Source organism: Manacus vitellinus, unplaced genomic scaffold (genome assembly GCF_001715985.3).
Source record: "Manacus vitellinus isolate BGI_N305 unplaced genomic scaffold, ASM171598v3 scaffold_13_pilon, whole genome shotgun sequence".
Lineage (NCBI taxonomy): Eukaryota > Metazoa > Chordata > Aves > Passeriformes > Pipridae > Manacus > Manacus vitellinus.
This window is the reverse complement of record NW_021938999.1, coordinates 17,638,474-17,658,460: the sequence shown is the minus strand read 5'-3', so window position 1 is coordinate 17,658,460 and position 19,987 is coordinate 17,638,474. Positions and strand designations below refer to the sequence as shown.

The 19,987-nt window shown below is 46.8% G+C and overlaps 1 protein-coding gene and 1 long non-coding RNA gene across 2 annotated transcripts in view; one reads left to right on the top strand and one right to left on the bottom strand.

Annotated features, from left to right (window-relative positions):
• CCDC3 (coiled-coil domain containing 3) overlaps window positions 1-9,265 on the bottom strand; it is a 36,808-nt gene extending 27,543 nt beyond the window's left edge. The window contains 3 exon segments of the mRNA XM_008926177.3: window positions 7,699-7,873; window positions 8,852-9,202; window positions 9,204-9,265. Of these exon segments, the coding sequence (XP_008924425.3) occupies window positions 7,699-7,873; window positions 8,852-9,202; window positions 9,204-9,265 (588 nt within the window).
• LOC108638814 lies at window positions 8,410-19,065 on the top strand. The gene is made up of 3 exons (XR_001920090.1): window positions 8,410-8,478; window positions 16,839-16,975; window positions 18,906-19,065. It is a non-coding gene; the product is annotated as an uncharacterized LOC108638814 (long non-coding RNA).
• The last annotated feature ends 922 nt before the right edge of the window (window positions 19,066-19,987 follow it).

Genomic DNA, 19,987 nt, shown 5'->3' with positions numbered 1-19,987 from the left:
ATCTGGGCTGGAAACTTCAAGGAAACAGCATCCCTCTAAACAGCCTTTGTGTCTCTCAATGTGCAGCGCTCAGCCCACAACTACCAAATGCCTCTGTGGCCACCAGCAGTTTCCCACCCCCGTGGCAGTGCAGAAAGCCACACAGAGAGCCAGAAAGGTGTCCTGGGGCTGGGGTCAGATGCCTGTTCACCACCGACTTCACGTACAGCAGCAGATAGCGTCGTGCCACGAAATGTGGAATGATTTAGTGCGCTTGGCAGAACTTCATTAAAGTGTGACTCTGGATAATTAAAAGCAGCCTGGAGCCATGTGGGTCTCCATTCACTGCCAATTCCTGGAAGGATTGCTGCTTCGCCCTTCGGAGGAGGCAGCAGTGCGCACACACACATAGCCCTGGCTGTCTAGGCATTTCCTTGCTCAGCGGGCTGGAAACCGGATATTTTTAAGGATATTATGTACTTGGATGTGCCTGAGACAAAGTCAGAGAGAGCTGTGCTCTGGAGTAATCTGCACTACTTGATAGACAGAATGTCAGTCCAGACACGTTCACCAGGAGCTGTGACACTATTTGGGGCTCCCCTCACATCATCCTGTACCTGTGTTGGTACCAGGAGGGTGCATCTGGGCAGCTCCTCGCCAGACTGGGCTGCCAGTGGGGACAAGAAATCAGCTGGATGAACCTTTTTCAATCCCAAGTTCTGACTGTTCACAAACAATATCAAATTCAAGGCTCCCACACTACGTCAGGTCATCCCTCCTGCATTATATATGGCAAACAGCCAACATGTCCCCCAGCAGAAATAATGTGCCTTTAAGAGACAACCAAAAACCAGAGATATTTCCCTATTTTTCTCCTGGGAAGAGCTGCTCAGAACACCTTCTGTGTGCTATAAATATGATAAAGACCATATGCAATGGAAACATCCTGTGGATAAGACTATTGTGTACTCCTTTGTGATCTTTTATTCTGTATTTTATGGGCCTGTGTGCACGTGGGAAGACAGAAAACTGATAGGGAGGTGCCAATCAGAACTCTAAGAATCCCCTACCACAGCCTGGGTGGGAAGATTTGGAAATGAGTCAATGCCATTTCCATGCCAAAAGATTCTTGGGGATGTTACCCAAATGTATCAACTGTCTCATGGTCTTCCCGTGTCCCAGACACTTGTCAGCAGTTCTCCATTTCACCTAATATTGCTTACATGTACTCAAATTAAACACAGATCATAGGGAGAGGGTACAATATGGGTGGGTTTCTGGGAGGAAAACAGAAGTGCTGTAAATCACTATGAAAACAACAAAACTTTTTATCATGGTGTTAGGCTAATGGAGAAACAACCCCTCTAGCAAATGGCAGGGCAAGAAACCACATGTAAAAGAAGATTTCCAAACCTCTAGATATTGGACCTTACTTCTATCTATTTTGAGGTCTTTTTGCCCTGCCCTTGCCATGTACCACCATTTTTAGCCAAGATTAATTTCTACTTCCCTAGTGCTTTAAGACCAGAGAAGAGAGAACAATTAATGCAGCCCATGACACAAGCAGATACAAAAGACCAGTACATGGGAATAAAAGACAACTGTCCCCACCAAACCAGGCTGTCACCTACTCTTTTTCAGACCAGTTCTCCTAAAACTGCTGGCTCTGGACTCCATGACTAGCATTTTCCAGTCTTACAATTCATCTCCCAGCACTCAGAGCAGAGAGGGAACTCCAAAGAGCAGAAGTTCTTAATGTTTAGAAGAGAAAAAACAAACTGCTTTTTCATTTTGACTCAATGGATAACATGGATGAGATCTCAGATGAAATCCAACACAGTTATCAGCTTATTTTTTTCTAGTGGTTAGAGTTTTCATGATTCACAGAGCAGAGTCACCTTCAGCTTCACTGACATCCATCTCAGCTGCCACAGGAAGAACTCTGATCCATGCATCCAAGGCAGCTTGGACTCTCTCTGGATATGATACTATTTTATCACTTTCAAAATCAGAGTGGGCAGAAAATTGATGGGGATTTCCCCAACTTTCCTTCTTCCTTTCACCTCTCCAGGGACATGTTCCCTGGGGAGATGGATCAAAACAGGACCCCACAGTGAACATCACATGAACAAGTTCTTCTCTGGTAGCCCAAAGAACTTCAGTGTAAGTGGCTATTTCTGCACAGTTTGAGCCCTCACGGTGCTGTGAAGTGTCACAGAATGAGACCCACTAGAATTCAACTGGTTGAGAGCATCAGGGAAGAGACAGGCTGAGACCAATACCAAGCAAATATGTTGCTGCCTACAGATGGACTCAAGGATCCAACCCCCACGGTTGTTGCTGAAACACAAGTAGTTCTGAAACTATTTCCTCTACTTCCTCAGAGTAAGAATGCCATTTAATTTAATTTTTGCTTTGCATATAATGCCAAGACCATTTATGCAATTGCTTTTCTCATCCGGTCCCCTTTTCAGCTACTCCAAAACCTTACAGGTGTCCCAATCAGGTCATCAGGTTGTTACAGCAGCCAAAGTGCCACCTGAGAAGAGGATCCAGGCTGGAAGATGCTGAGCCGATATTTGTAGACTGCCAGGCTAACCCAGTAATTAACTTGCTTTTTATTTGGGACACAGACTACTGTCATAAAAGCTCTATTATTACTCAGATAAAGCTCTGGAGGTCTCTCAGAAGGCAAGTCCATTCATCTAAATCAATTGAGGTAACAGCATGATTGTGGCTCTGTTGCTTGAGAGGAGACAAGTCAATGCACGGAGACAAACTTAATAAAAACTATAATCTCCCCCTGCAATCTCACCGAGCTTAGCTGAAGTTATTGGGTTCCTTAATTTCCATGGGCTTTATCTCAGTGCTAGGGCTCTCGCTGTTGCTCATGACTGCTTGGACACTGCCATTATTCCCTTGTTTTGATGCACTTGGGATCATTTTGCAATGCTCCTGCATGAATAAAAGGGGAGACCAAAAGACCACATTTCCCTATTCAGCTGTTGATAAAACCAGGAGTTAAAGCCCCCCTGAATAATAAATATCTACAAGTGCTATTACACACTTCTATGGCCCTTATTGACACCAGACCTCTAGTCACTTCGGTGTAATCTCTCGTATGCAGGAAGGGCAACCAGGTCTTTATGAGATCAGACAACTCTGCAGAAGGCCAAGTCAGGAGGATAAATTACAGCCCCCAGACTTGCACTAAAAACTCTTTGGGGGAGGCAAGATTTCAATGCCAACCTACTGCATCATCCCCAGGCTTAGCAGCAGGTACTGTGAGAGATAAAACAACAAGGACAGTTCCCACTCCCCAGCTTGAGCAAGCAGAAATCAATCCCCTGCGTGTAGAAAAATGTCCTTTATCACTTCAGCCATATGAAAAGTTTGTTGTGAGAAAGAGGTATTGGAATATGCAGATGCCACCTGGGCCTTTGGGACTTTCCCATTACCCCCCTCCATCCCTGCACCACTGATAAAAATCCTTTTGAGCAAGAAAAGGTCACAAGGCTGCTCCCTAAAAGTACCAGCAATGAAACATCAGCACTAACAGCTGCTCAAAAGAATAACTGGGTGGCATGCAGGGGCTTGAGGGAAATTTTAGGAACACTGAGGGAATCAAGGGGGAAAACATAAAGGGATGTCTAGTGGTTTCCTGGGGCAGGAATCTGCATGCTGGGAGGCACAGGAAAGCCTGGCAGGGCCACTGATACATCTGCAGGTCTTCCCTCAGGGATTGACATGAGATGTGGGCTAAAACATGGAACTTCTAAGAATTTTAGTTAGGTTTGTATTGCTGCTTAATTGTTTCTTTCTTTAATAAAAGCACCTTAATAAAAACTGCTGTCTGCAAGGTTCCCTGGATAGGTGAATAATGCATTTCTCCCAGAGGCAGAGGGTGGGAAAAGTCATCTAAAACTGTAATCCTGAAAGAGAATAAAAAGGGTGTTCCTGTGTTATCACCTCCATGAACATCAGCTCTGGGACTGGACCAAACCTGGGCCCCAGATACTTGCAATGTGCTGCAAAAAGGAGCCCCTCACTCTGCAAGAAGTTGCAGCCACTCATTACAAACTCAGCTCCAACCCCAAGCCTGGTTGGACCTTCATGTTTTAGCAACAATCTTGTGGAAATCACTGCAGCAATGAGATGGAGTAAAGCAGGAGGTCTGCAAAGATCTCTAAGGAGCTGAGATAAAAGTCAAGATGGAGCTCAATTAATTATTGCCTCTGCAAACGCCAAAGCCAAAATGCAAGTGTCAAAAGAAGTGACAGCAGGAGCTATCATTGCTCTCTGGAGTGGCCATAACAAGCACCTGAGTGAATTTATGAGATTGTGGGGTTATTGGAAGACTGTGGAAAGCAGCATCTGGCCCTCAGCCCAGACTGTAAGGGGCTTAAAAAGGCAGCTGTGATTAGCTTCCAGCAAGAGCAGCAGGCTCAGGATGAGGAATGTATTATCCCCAGTGAGATGTGCCTTGGGTCTGGCCTCCTTTCACCACATGCCTTGGGCTTTCTGAAAACTGTAAAGGTTTGCCTGTGAGGGAGAAGGCAGGTGGCATATCCCAGTGTATCAAAAAGTTCCTGCACATCTCTTTGTTCTATTTTGCATCATCAGACACATTTGCTGGAAGGAGGAAAAAGAGCTGTCAGGATTTTCCTTGTTTTACCCATTGGGAAAGCCCAGACAAGGCTCACTGCAACAAGGAGCACTGCAGAGAGAAGAGGACAAACAGGAAGACAACATGTCAGTGGTCACCTTTGGGTCACCTGCTCTGTGGCCAGCTGAGGAACATCCTGCAGAAGGTACCTTTTGCTGGGAGCAGCATTACATGAGGCAAAGACACTCATCCATCATAGGGCTCTCTCACATTCTGGCTGAGCACCCCAGAGCTACCAACATGAATTATTCATTGCAACTGCACAGAGCTGAAGTCTCCTTTGAAATGACCACCCCAGAAATATATCAAGGCCAGGGCACAGGGCCATAAGCAAATACAGGGATTCAAAAAGTCTTTCAGAGTATGAGATCCAGCTGTAAACAGGAGATTTCATCCAGACCTACTCAGGCCCAATGGTTTTTGACAGAGTTGCTTTTTAAGGTGCCCCTGCATGCAGCTGTTCCAAGATCCACAGACAGGACCCTACCTATTAACTCCTGGAATGAGACCTTCATCTCAGCTGCCTTCTTCTCTGAGGATCTCAACATTTCCATTGCTTTCTCTCTGACTGCACAAAACATTCATGATGTATTTTAACTCACAGTTTTTGTCAGTACACCACAGCTGGTGAGGCCCCTGACTCCTCACTGCAGTGTGAGCCTCATCGGAAGACCCTTCTCTCTCTGTCCAAGCTCTCCATAACTTGACACCATCACAGAACCCCTCTTTGGATGTCCCCAGGCTCCCAAAGAGCCTCCTTTTCAAAACACTTAGAGAATAATGCTCTGAGTTATGCTCACTTTCTGTGCCATGAAGCTAGCACATGCCACAGATTTCATCTTAGGAGCCACCACGGGGCAGCTCAGCTGAGCACACTTGGAAATGGAAATTGTTTACACTGTGACGGGATGTGAGTAGACACGGTGCCAATTGGGAAAGCCACCTCTGGATGTAACAAGGCAGAGAGAGAAGCAAAACACTAAAGAGAGATGCACCCTGGACACAGACACCTGCATTGAGAAGATCCGGGGAACAAATTCCTAATATCATAGAAGCCAGAAATGTCATCCCCTTCCCAGGCTGGGGCACGCAGGCTCGAGGAGCCGGCGCTCGGCTGGGCAAACACAGATGCAGGAGCTGAATGGGAGCACAGTCAGCCTGAACTATTTTTAACTGGTGCAGAGGAAGCTTTTACTTTTCATTACGAAGGGGAGACAAAGTGTCCATCAGTTGCGCTGAATTTGTTCCCTGGACGGGTGGGTGTTGAAGCATCCAAAGCCCCCGGCCCCAGTCTATAGGGCCAGCAGCTGACCCCCTGGTCTGGTCACAGCTGCAGGGTCAAAGAGAGCAACAGCTGAAATGCACTTTTGATACATGTGCTCAGAGTTGCCCCAACTTACCCTGGGGGGTTCTGCCTTGTGATTTCCATTAAATCTGACTGGCAAGAGTCACTGCTGGCATAAAGGAGCACCAACCCATCAAGGTCCCCTACAATGAGCTCAGCATGACTAAATAAACAGTGCAGAGGCATCACAGTCAGGCACTGGCAGTTGGATCTGGTGGTCCCTCAATGCCATTTTGCTCCCCTGGAGAAAAATCCATGGATTTGGCAGCAGCAGCACTTTTACTTGCCAAATCTGTTTCTTGGGGCACTGGGGAGCCTGGGGGCTGGCACAGAGGAGGCAGAGCTGGGACCAGAGCTCTCTACCTCCCCCTTCTTGCCTAACCAGGGTTACAGCTCTGTAATCTAATTGTAAGATGATTCATTTTCTCTTAAACATCAATTCTTGCTGCTGTCCCCAAATATATATTTGAACGGCACCATTTCCCACTCCCTCCCCAGAATATCAGCAGTGAGAAAACACTCACTCACGGGGCATCCCAAGGAGAGGGGCTGTGTCACCAGCCAGATGGCCACGCAGCAGCTCAAACTTTGTATGCTGGCATTCAGCCAGCTGGTGAAAGGAAAGGGCTCCGACAGCTACTGAACTCCCTCCATCCATCTCCCAAACAAGCCACTTGTGCATCTGCTGCCATACATAAACATCGTGCCCTGGGTGAAGCCACGGAAGACACAAGTGATGACACCTGTCCTGTCCATCCTGACCTGAAGAGATGCTTATAATGTTCTCAGCTACCAGGGGAAACCACACGCCTCACAAAACAAGGTTTGGCACTAAACCAGCTCCCCAAGTTCCACTTCTTCAAAAGTACATGCACATCCAGAACATGCACGCACATAACAACAGGTTGCTGCTCTCTGCCAAATAAGTATTTATTAAAATCCTGCATTTATTACACACACTACAGTCCTATAAAAGGGGCTCAGAAGCCACTAACAGTGGGCATCGTTGGACTTTCTGTACTTTCTTAAGGGAGGATTGCCTAGTGGGTGAACTACTTGCTGTGGCCTCCCTTGAAAGGAGAAAGAGACATTTCTTTCAGCTTGTTCAGAAGTAAGTGTTGGCATTGCTCAGACGAACCATGCCCTCATGGCTCAGATGAAACGTGCCCTTGAGAGTCTCTTCTCCCCCAGCAGCTACAAAGGCAGCTTAGGGCGATTAGTTCAGTAGATGTTTATGCTGTTATGTGGAGTCAGGCAAGAATAATCCCTTACAGTCTGTTGTGGTCCAGGCACTGCTCTCACTACATGAGATGAACACAGAAGTACAAAAGCAAAGCTCTGCTCTTGAACATTTTAGCTGAAGTTAAAGAATGGGGTCTAGAGATAGCAAACTCAGGAATGATCTGGGTGGAGTAGGACAGAGTTGCAAGCAATACTGGTTTTTAACCTATTGTTCATGATACCAAGTTGATACCAAGCTTTGCACAGGTCCATAGGAAGCTAAAGAGCTAACACAGAGGCTCAACTTTGAAAACAGAGTTTAATATCTTCCCACCAATGCGCTACTTTGCCAGTGATACCACCACCCAAGGAAAAGGAAAATCAGGGACCTGGTGCTCTACATTTGTATATATATGTTCACAAAAGACATGGGAATGCCTGTGGCCCACTTAGAAAACAAGCATTGGAGAGCAAATAAATCCCTTACCCGGTTGTCCTCTTGAATCTCCCAGTCACTGGAGAAGCTCAGCACATGCTGTGCCTGTGAGCAGTTCGAAAACTGGAAAAGGCTGGCAAACATCCTTCTGTTCTCCTGGGTATCGGGGAAAATCGCCTCCTGGAAGTTGACTCCATGAGGCAGGAGGATGTAGTTCTCATCCATTCTGAAACACAAATCGCACTGTGAGAATGAACAGCACTTTCTCTCCTGTAGAAGTCACCCATCATACTTCAGCCTGGCTTAACAAGTGCAACTGAAGTCACACAGACTTTTAGCTGACAAGTCAGCTCAGGTCTCCTGGCACTTAAGTCTCCAAGATGGCAATTTCCACCATGGGAACTGGATCAGGCAGCAGCAGTAATGAACTAATAGGCTCCTACAACCCTGCAGACACCAGTGAAACCCCATAAAGGAGGCAAATCTGTATTTTGAGCCATAGCTCCTACTGAATTTGCATCGCTTTGCCCTCGATCCCAGAGTTTAAGTACTCCTTCAAACAGTCAATAAATAACTTCTGTAAAATGTGTTTAAAGATATTACTACAGACTAAGCCCTAGACAGCATCAAAATGAGTTTCATTACGCACCCAGTGTAAGAATAGACCAAGTATTTCAAACAAGCCACTGAGTAGTATTTCGCAAACGCTCTTGGATTGAAAGGTCATGGTGATGGCTCTGTTCCAACATTGTGGTTTATTTTCTTAGTCTTTCGATGAGCCCAAAGTCAGGGTTTGGCTGGGACTCGGGAGAGTCGATGGAAAGCTATCGGGTGAGTATTTGGGGATGGGTTTTAAACTCCTATGCCAAACTTCAGAGCTGGCCTCTCTCCAGCTCCGTGACCGTCCCGCCGTAAAAACAAAAGCAGCAGCATCCAGGAGCTACTCAACAGCAGCTCCCCGTGCATCTGCTGCCCGGCAATACTGGAATATTATGGGCTTTTGGAGTTTCGGAGTTTTGTTTTTTTTTTCCGATGAAACTGTAGGTGGAAGGCAAAGCAGAAGGCGCTGCGAGGAGAGCGGCAGCGGGGCGGAGAGAACCCTCCGGGCAGGGGCGGGCGCGCATCCCCCCGCCCGGGGAGATGCCCTGGAGCCGGGACACGGCATCCCACCCCCTTCCCCGCACACCCCTATCCCGGGACTCACCGGAGGAAGAAGAAATAAGCGTAGCCCTGCATGACGGTGTGCGAGTGGCAGGAGAAGTAGCCGAGGCCGGTGAGGTTGAGGCGGGAGCCGGCGGGCACCTCCAGCATGCTGCCCCACGCCTGGTCGCACAGCAGCTCGATCTCGGCCGAGTAAAAGAGGCCCCCCGCTCCCTGCTGGGGGCCGCCGGGGGGGTCCCTCTGCCAGGGCAGGTAGTTGTAGGCGCCGTAGGGGTCGGGGTGCAGCGCCAGCACCCGCGCGTAGACGATGATCGCGGCCAGCTCGGCCCGGCAGCACCTCGCTGAGCGGCCCGCCACTCCGCGGGGCAGCTGGCAGCCCCCCCCGGCACCCCCGGACCCCCGGACCCCAGCCCAACACCAGCGCCAGCAGCGGCAGCAGCCGCGGCGGGGGCGGCATCGCGGGGCCTCCGGGCCGGGCGGGCAGGGCAGGGGAACGGGGGTCAGGGGGGCTGGAGCGGCCCGGAGGCGCTGCCGGAACTGCCCCGGGGCTGCGGGCGACCGGGGCTGCGGGAGAGGTGCAAGAGGTGCCGGGGGGAGAGGGAAGGGAGGCAGCGAGGCGGAGATGCGAACGGGCAGGGGAGCGAAAGGGTGGGGATGCAAAGGGGCGGGAGGGAGGAGTGGAGGGTGCAAGGGACAGATGCCCGAAGGGCTGAGGTCCGAGCAGGCAGGGGTGCAAAGGGGCGAAGATGCAGAGAGTCGAGGGACAGGGGGTGTGCAGGGGCAGAGATGCGAGGGGCAGAGATGCAAAGGGGAGGGATGGGAAAAGGCAGAGATGCGAAGGGGGCAGAGAGGCAAAGGGGAGGGATGTAAGTGAGAGAGGTGCAAAGGGGGAGGTGAAAAGGGAGGGATACAAAGGGGAGGGATGCAAAGGCAGAGTTGCAAAGAGGAGGAATGCAAAGGGAAGAGGTGGACGGGACGGAGAGTGCCAAGAGACGAGATATAAAAGAGCAGAGATGCGAAGGGCAGGCACACTCCACGTGAGAGCAGCTGCTGCCAGGGATCCCCTGGCCCCGGGGTGGGCACTGGTGACACCCAGGGCTTTTGGGAGAACAGCTCTTCCTCCAATCATTTTCCAAAATACATCTGGTGAGCAAGGTAAAAGTGAAAAGTCAGGTCTCGATATATTTTCACTTCCCACTGTTTCCTCCTAGAACTGTCTGAGGCAGCTTCAGCTTCTCCGGATTTCTGGCTGATGGCTCAAAGTCTGATCCTCTCCCCACATATGAACTTCTCCCAAGGATCCCTGGGGGCACTGCAACATTCACAGCCCCAAAGAGCCTCTTTCTATTTCAGTATTCTCCTTTTCCCACATTTGATCTCACTCAGAATAATAGTGTGGAATTGGCACGGGATGCTTAAAATCTTTTGGAGCTTTCTTTTTGTTTTTTTTTATATGAATATCATAGACTCATAGTCCCAGTTAGATCTCTCCCTAGCTGTGATGGTTACTCAAAGTTTGACAGCATGTCCTGTCTGGTCCCTTTAATCTCACTCTCTGTCTGTCTCCATCTGCCCCTCCAGTCCTCTACAAGGACTAGGAGTTCTTGGGAGCAGAAGGTGCCTCTTTGTTCCATGTTCATGCTATGCCTGCTATGGGGGTCCTTGTGCATGACCAAGGTTCGAAATAATGTGCAAAATAATGAGTCATCAGTCAAATATTGCTGAGCCAACTTCGTAACAGTGAGACAAAATGTCTTCAGTGACAAGTGTCTCCCTCTGGAGTAGTTTCATCAGACTCAGCTGTGTGCTGAAGAGTTTAACAAAGTAGTATTCATATTCCATGATGTCTTGATCCTACAATGTACTTCATCATAGCTTTATGCAAGAACAGCAAAGTTGGTTCTTGCTAAAACAGAAACAGATTTTGACTTTTTTTTCCTAACAAAAATCTCAGAATGATAGAGCTTTTCTAACTCTTTTTTTTTTCTATAATCTGCTTCTTGAAGATCAACAAATTGCTTCCAACTTTCAGGAAAAAAGCTTAAAAGACAATTCTGAAGGGAATTTCCAACAGACCAACCAGCTCAAATTTCCTTAATGTTAACCACTAGGAAAAACTGCTTTTTCCTTTGGGACCTGAAGGGACTAAAATGTGGTAGAGAAGGTTTCAGAGCCTCATTCAACAGTTTTTAGATATGTAAATAAGGAATATAAAGAAATACAAAGAATTGAGGTGGATGCTGACTTCAGACAAAGATGGGGCAATTCTGGGGGCATTTTGTGCAATCCTGTATGAACCTCATGTTTCTATTGAGTCCTTCAAGATGTTGGCAAAGACATAGGGGTCATGTGAAGAAAAAGAGATGGGAGAGATATTCAACCCATCCAAGGTGGTCTTTCCATGTCTCTCCAAGGTATGTGACTGGTGTCAGAGCCTGGCAGCTTCAGCAACAAGAATCTTGTGTTGAGTGTGGGCAACAACATCGAGGTGTGTTACTGCTTCGGTGCCACTCCTGTGGAGGTAGAGCCCCCAAAAAGCAAATGAGGTGTTTGTAACCATAGGTTGGTCGGTTCTGTCTGGGGAGCCAAATTCTTAGCTTGTCTGAAACGCAATTGCTATTTTTTCTGTGTATACATACAAGATTGGTGTCTTACGGACCTTCATCTCTGCTTACTGTGTGTTGCAAGTACATAACGGTCAATTGTCCTCAAATCACTTTGGAAATATCTGATGTAAGCTGTGACCTGTTCTGCTGTTCCTCATATTTAATTTAGCCACCACATAACAGCTGGGAAGGAGGACAGAGTGAGAAAGGGAGGGACACAGGCAGCTCACAAGCAAAATAGAGATGCCTTTCCTTTATGCTACTATTAATAGTCTAAACTGCTTATATTTGATCAGAGTGTTTGAATCAGTGGGCCAGCTCAGAAAACACAACAGCATCTGCTGGCATATGCTGGTGCTGGCTGATCCTCTCCAGTTTGCTTTTTGGAGGTGATTACCACAGTGTGGAAGCAAATAATTAATGTTCTGTGGAATTTCTCTATCATTCTGCTGAGTTGTGTTGGCATTTTGAGGATACAGCAGGACTCCACAGAGCTGAGTTCAGAGCTGAATGAGCCGGATGAGCCAAAAGGAGGTCTTAGCCATAACTCTGGACTAGACACAGTAGGTGTGCAGGTCTGCACATAAAAATAACTCTCACTTGAATATACCTGATTTCCTTGTTCTCTTCCATTTGTCTTTGCTGGTGCTGTGCCCACTGTCACTGTAAGGGCTTGGAGTGACTTATGCTCTTCTGTGCCCTCTGTGAGATGTCCTCAACTGAGACCTCTCCCTGTTAGGAGTCTCTCTGGAGATTCAGCAGTGTGTAACCTGCCCATCCCATCCCATCCCAACAAGCTGATCCCTTTGTTGTTTGAATTCATTAGCAACTTTCAGTATTTTGGTAAAGAATTTGAACTATCTACATTCAGATCACAGTGATTAATGTGACTTAGCTTTTAAATTTCTCTCCACAGAAGAATCATCAATTTTTCTCATCTCTTCCTTCATTTCTGAGGTAGTGAAAAGTAACAGCAATCCATTCCAGGAGTCCTTTCTTTTCCAGTTCTGGATAAGGAATTAGTGACATGAAGTAAAGATTTGGAAACCCTCTCTGGAGACCACATCCTTCAGATCTGTGTTTGCTGTTTCTCTGTAGGGATCCACTGGCTGATCCGAGATGTTCTTCAGTGCAGTGTGAATACTTTTGTGCTGTGAACTCAGTGTGGGTCTGATGAGTGCTGTAGCCAAAACCAGCTAATCAGAGGAGCAGCAATAGAGCCGATTACTGCTCAGGCTGCACTTTCAGCCACTCATCCATGTGCCACAGTCATTCATTCACTTCCTTCCAAGGTAGTCTTGTAGGCTTTATGACAGGCTCATGGTTTTCCCAGGCAGGAGCTCTTCCTTTTAGGCCACAACATCTTTATAGATATTTAAACCAAAGGTTTCTCCCTCTGGGCTATGTAATTTTCTTGGTTGTTTCTGTGGCAATGCACATGATTTAAGCCTTTTAATAAAACATATCTCTGCTCTGTCTCTCTCTTTGCCTTTAAAGTATTGACAGAGTTGAGCATTAGGCCAGGTATCAAACAGGAGAGCACTGTGCTCGACGTCTGGCTGCCCTTCTGATGGGTGTAGGTGATCTGAAACCTCAGCCCAGCTGTCTTTTATTTATATATTCGCAGTTATTCCTTTGTAGTCCAGGGTACAAAATATCAAACCCAGATTTCTTTCCCCCTGCCCATCCCTCTTTAAACTGGGTGACCTACAAAGATGAATATTTGGCTGTGTTAGTGTCCCCACAGGAAGAGATGTTTTTGTTAGCTTCTCCTATCTATGCCTCTCTAATTCGAGTCATTCTTGTCATAGTTTGATATTTGGTCTATCATATTTAACTATTTTTGTACCAATGGCTGGGCTGGGTGATTCCTATTTAAAAAAAAAAATCACATTCCCTGGCCATAGTTCTTTCTATCTTTTTCTTTTGAAGTAATTATGATCATGAAGAAACAAGATCTGTCTTTGGGGATCAGCTGGGAATACTGCTGTCTTAAAGAGTTTGGAAAGATTTACTTTATGTACAGCAGTAAAAAGACTTTCTGTAATACCACTTAGAATTTGAATGAAAAAGTGAGTAGAAGGATCAAAGAGTTGGTATAGATGGGGATCTTTGCCTACACTTTCATTCTATCTTTATGTCCTTTCTTGCCCCCCTCTGGCCTTTTCCCTTTTCCCTGTCCATCTTCAAAGAATCACAGAATGGTTTGGGTTGGAAGGCACCTTAAAGATCATCAAGTTCCAACCCCCTGCCATGGACAGGGACACTTTCCACTAGACCAGGGTACTCAAAGCCCCATCCAATCCAGCCTCGAACACTTCCAGGCAGGAGATATCCACCACTTCTCTGGGCAACCTTCCCCAGTGCCTCATCACCCTGAGAGTAGAAAATTGCTTCCTAACATCTAATCTAAACCTACTCTCTTTCGGTTTGAAGCCAATATCCCTTCTTCATCCTGCCATCACTGTGGCCACAGGGTCCTGCTCTCCTTTTCCTTTTCCTTGATCTGTGACGAATCTCAACAATTCAAATGCAGTTTCCTTTGATTCTGGACCTCTGTCCTGTTAACTGTCTCCTACCAAAACTCCTATCTTACCCTGGCTCCCTGACATCTGGGGACATCTGACCCATCATGGCTGAAGGTGAACTGTTTTTCTCATTCCAAGTGACCCTTTATCCCTTTCGTAATCATTGGCACTATCACCTCCTCTTATCCATCACTTGGACTTACAACCTGGATGTCATCCTCACCTTAGACTTTCCTCTCTGTTCTCAAAGTTGCCTAGACACTTTCTCTGTAGCTTCTCCCACATGTGCCTTTCCTATCACTTACACAACAAAAATGCTCTTGCCTCTCATGGCTTGAGTCCTGCAGCAACTTTTTCTGGACAAACCCAGCCTTGGTCCACCAGTGCCTACCCAACTTGTTACCACATCCACTGCTTTTACAGCTCATCATGACTGATCGTGTTTACCACCCATCTTTTCCCTGGACTCCCTTGGCAACCAACATCCACCCCTTGCTTCATGCCAGGCTCTTTCTGAAGAGCTCTGAGGCAAGGACCTCCTCAGCTCTGCATTTCTGCAGCATCTGGTTCATGAGCCATGGCTGCAGGTCCAAGAATAAAGAATAGCAACAACATGCAAGCTGATTCCAGCCCAAGCCAGCAGAGGCCAAAAGTTGCTGCGCTCATGAGTCTGTTCATAAATCAATGTGAACTGTGCTGTCTGAGCGCAGCTCCCAGTGGACACACATCTGCATAACACATACCACTGACACAACTGACGATGGGAAAAATATCTAAACAGATCATTCCCACAGCTGGGGAGAAATGAATAAAGATGTCTCAATTCCCCTGTCCCTGGGGTGAACTCTGGTTCAGGTAAATGCACTTCTTAAACATCAGAGATTTTAAAGGCAGAGGGGCTGTTAGAAAAGTCTAATCTGACCACTCTGGCTAGATGATGCTACCCAGGGACTCCTGTGTCATGATCATAACTGAACTTAGAACAAGAGAGTGGAAGAAAGACACACAACTCTCACTTTAAAATCTCAGGTGGTGGAGAACTTAGATCATCCCTCAATCAGTTGTTTCAATACTGAAATCTTATGCTTCATCCCAATCTGGATCTGCCTGGCTTCAGCCTCCAGCCATGGGTTCATTTTGCACTGTTGTCTGCTATGTGAAAAAAGAACCCTTTTATTAGAAATTCTCACCCAGTTTTGACATTTATAATCCAATAATCAGATATCCCCTTGAATAAACTGAATACAGTTTCTTTCACTTGGTGGCAGGATGACCAGACTATCAGTCATTGTTGTAGTTTGATTGCCCCAGATTTTCAGCAACCTTTTCTTCTGCAGACACCAGAGTTGAACTCAGGATCATAGAGCCTGGTCTCCAAAGAGCCAGGGAATGGGCAACACCACCACTTCTGTTTGGTTTTCTGCTCCCTTTTCCAAGAACCACATTTTTCCTACTGGTCAGCCTTACAGAAGTATGGAGCAATTTTCATTGGTCACTCCTGAAGAAAAATCGTACTAGCGAAGTACAATTTGCACTTCAGTCCTAACTCCACCAAGTGAATGCAATTCTGGCCTGATTTCAGGCCAGAGCAATAATCCCTCCAGCACCCAGTTACTCACACTGGTCTCTTCAGCTGCAGGATCACAGGGGAGTGAGGAAGAAAGTGATGCCACGTGTTTAAGTCCTAATCCAACAGTGATATCGTAGGACGTTGACTTCTTGTCTGAACAAAAGGATGGAGATGTGAAATGTTTTGGTTTTGCTTTAATATCTCAAGTTTTCTGGATTTATATCCTATCTCTCCTATGGTTTCAAAGAGTTGAACTTTTGAGTCACATTTGGCATGTTTGACACAGAAGACATGTTTGACACGGTCTTCTTCTGAAATTAATTTAGTGTTGCTGAATGGCAACAAATTGCCTGGGCTGCCTCTCCTCTGTGCCCCAACAGAAGAGAGGCAGGACAACTCTGAGCTGTGGAAGGGGTTGACTTTCAAAAGGGTCAAGATGCTCCCAAACAAAAGCTACTCTGTCTTTGCTGGTGCAGAGATGATGTGCAGGTACATTCAGAAGAGACGGGTCACCAGAGTCAACACAGACTTGTGTGGCCTTTCAGTCTGCAGAAACCACCTTACCTTTCCTTCATCACTGAGAAACAAGCATCTGATCTCAGAGGATCTTGTGTGGATTCCACAAGGTAATGAGAATCATGACTCTCATGCTATTACTGACCCAACAGCAATGGGCACATGTGTCCAGGAGGCTGCTCAGCCCTGACTCGGGATGATCCCATGCAGATGAACCTTTCTTCTTGCAGTTTGCCTGGATAGAACAAAAAGGGGAAAAGGGCATCTTATAACGAGAGACCTTGGCACCATGTATAGTTAATGTAATTGAACTCACACTCTGCTCAGTTTTCACAACTGGGTTCTTACTCTGATGAGTTAATTCCCTTTGACATCCTTTCTGTCCCTCCCCTGCTTTTATTGAGACTAAAATAACCCAACTGTCCATCTTGCTTATGGAATTACTGAACTTTCAAGAGAACACAAAGTGCTCTCACACAAGGATTTGGGATTAAACCTCTCTTGTTTATGTTAAACATAACATCTTAATTCTTCCACTGCTGGAGGGCAAATGAGTCTCCACAATCCCAAAGAACCCTGCTTTCAAGCCCTATAGCAAAGGTCAGTGTGATTTGTTTCTCATTACAGATGTTTTTTCCCGTGAAGTTGTCTTATGGTATATGACAGTTCTCTTACAAAACACCTTTATGTAATTTAAAGCATTTTTACTTAAAATATTTTTCATTACAAACCAAGAGATGCTTAATTTTCAGCATCATTCTCTTCTCTCGAGCTGCATTAATCAATGAAGTACCTGATTTTGTTTTCCAGGGATGTGGTAAGGAAAACAACTGTGTGCCATCCATGTCTCATGCAACACCCAAGGAGCTCTGGATTTGGAAGGGGGAATCCCACTGAAGCTGGCATTTCCTTGAACTGTGTTTGACTTCAATCTCCTGGCTCTGGGGGTATGTATGCCTTGTGTACAGATGTGTATGCACACCTGGAGGGGGAGACTTGTGGGAAAGAGGGGCAAGGCAGCACAGATTCCTGAGTGGGAGATTACTGTAGAGTCCTACAGGGGTTAGAAATGCCCCTGCACCCCATGAAGTCCCACAGATAAAGGGATAGGAAATAACATGAGTATGAGGCAGATGCAGGGATGCAGAGCCCAAGAGAAAGTCAGAAACTGTGAAAAAGGCAGAGGAAGTGGAAGGAAGAGACTCAGTACAGGAAGGAAAGGGTAGTGAGGGAAGCAGCTTGTCAAGAAAAATTTTAGGCAAAGAAGGAGCAAATGAAGGAATTAACTAATTGAACAGTATATGGTACAACTTGAGAAACTGGGACAAGAAAAGATAAAAGGAACAATGAGAATCCTAGGCCTTTTTTTTTTTTTGCCTTGGTCACTGATTGTAAGCGTCCAGTACAAACACCACCAGAGACTCCTGCATGTCCCCACAGGAGCTCTTCTGTAACGCCAGCTTTTGCCCAGCAGTCTCGTGCTGGCCAGCTTGCATTGCCTCTTGTCCTGCGGAAAGCTGGGCCTATCCTGAGTGCCATGCCCTCCTTCTCAGCTGCTCCCTGTGCTCCTGACCTTCCTGAAGCCACAGAGCTGCTCTGCTTGCCCCACCACGGCCCCACCATCAGCCCCTGCCTTTTGTCTCATGGGCATCCCCACACCTACTTCTGTTTCTGGGCCATTTCAAATGAAGTACCAAGAGAAGGAGAAAAGTGGATTTTCTTGTCTGGGGTGGCCTTATAAGCTGTGTCCCTGACAGTGGAGGGTCATAACCTTCCCACCAATATCCGGCAACACTCACATGAGATGTGTCCACTCCCCACGAACTGCCTATTCCCCAACCACCAGGCAGCAAGATTCTCTCTTAAGCAGCTACTGAGAGGGCATCAAACCATCTAAACAAACCTTACAAAATGGGTCAAGGCCCTCCTCCATTAGCATAGGGGTTCTGTATTTTTCTGCCTTAAGTAGGTCTTGTTCTTCTCTGGTATGCTCTAGAACAGAGTATTGCAGGTCTTTGACACGGCCACTCTATCCACAGAGCAGCTGATGTGAAAGCACATCCCCCCTGCTGTTGTGCAGGAGGTTTATTTGGATTTTAGAAATTACCCTTGCCAAAGGATAAAAAAACTACTCTTAACCCAGTGAGTTAACCCAAGCACATGGCCAAGGCAGTGAAATGGGCTCTGATCCAGCTCCCACATCAGAGGTTGCTCCTTCTTCTCATGTCAATCAGCTGGCTTGTTGCTGAGGACAACTGTCCTCCTGACTCAGGGGAATTGCTTCTCTCAGGAGCTGGGTTAGCAATGCCACCAACATTCATGAAGGATTCACTTGAAGGCCAGCGATGAGGGCAGTGCTGCTGGTGGGTAACTTGGTCATTTAGTCCTGCTCCTGACTTCCTTGGCAATGAGATTATCACACACAGCATCAGCACTGCCAAGGAGGGAACAGACCCACCTCTGAACCTGTCTCTGCCAAGTGAAACTCATGCATGCCATTGCTGATGACCCAGTGGCAGAGCCCGACTGCTTCACTGCTGTGCACAGGTCGGTGCATTTGCACACACAGCAGCAGCACACGAGGTCAGATGTCAAGCCAGGACAGCTGTCTCTTGGCTACCACTTGAGGTGTTGGTGACACATGTACAAAGCAGGGGGTGTTGGAGCCAATGAAGGCTACAAGGTCCAGCAGCAGCCAAAGCAAATGATTTGCTGTATTCTATCACATGTCAGCAAAGCTGCCTGGCTCCTCTTTGGATTGCATTAGGTGTTCAGGCTGAAATATCACATTTTACATGTCTTGGGTAAGATTTTTGTACAAAAGGTTTCAATGGTCTCTTCACCAGGGCAGTCTAAAGAGTAATTTATTTTTTTTAGTTGTGTAGAAGACTCTGTTCCTATGAGTAGAGGCAAGACTTTCATATTGGACTGAAACATAAGGATGGAGACAGAGATTGACTGGAAGAATAAGATTTGGGGACAAAAATGCCAGGCCTGGTAGGTCACACAGGTACCAGCTCCTTACTACATAAAGGGATTGTGACTTTACATCCACTAAAGTGCGTGTGGCACTCAGATAATGTGGAGACAAGCATCACAGGAAAGCCTATACCAGTGTTAATAGTTCTGTGTCTCAAGTTTTGCCTCTCAAATACCTACAGATTCAAGGAGAGGGGATTTCATGGCATTTGCACACTGAGCAGTGGAGATAAAACATAACTGCTCTCTAGGAGGGCACATTCCAAACTGCTGCTCATGGCTCACCGCCCTGAAGGAAGGTTTAGGAGAGAGCAGGCATTCTTGTGCTCCTGAAGATTTACCATTGCTCATTTGCATCCATGTTCATGTATCACTGAGACACCAGGAAACACCTTCTCTGCTCATCTCATCTCCAGTGCAATAGTTAGAGAAGATCTGCTTTCTGCAGATACCCTGCTAAAAACCCTGCTGTGCAGAGGCTTGCTGGAGCTGGAGCTGGGCACAGGCACAGCCTGAGGTTCTGAAACACTTAAGAGTGGCATTCACAATGCAGACAGCCCAAAGAAGTTGTCCACATTTCTTGGAGGGTCAATCCATTGCAGGAGTTTCTGTGAATAAGAGCACTAAGTCACTTGCCTGCAGCCTTCCCATGGCAGCCCTCCATCCCCTCACCACAAGTTCACTGCTGAGGTTCATCACCAAGCCTCATCTGCTGCACAGGTGATAACAACCACGGAGGGAAGGAAAATGTCTCTTTCACAGAGGTGCATGTTAATCTCTAGTTCAGATTAAATATATCCTGGCTGCTGGAAACAGCTGTGAAAGGTCCTTTTCTTTGTCGTTCCCAAGTGAGATGCATTCCTCCTCTTCACCATCCCCTCATGAAGGGGGGAGAAAAGCATCGGATAAAAGCCTTGCTCCAGGGCAAGAAAAGATCCAAACTGCAACTTTGCATAAATCTGTCACTTTGATTCCCCTGA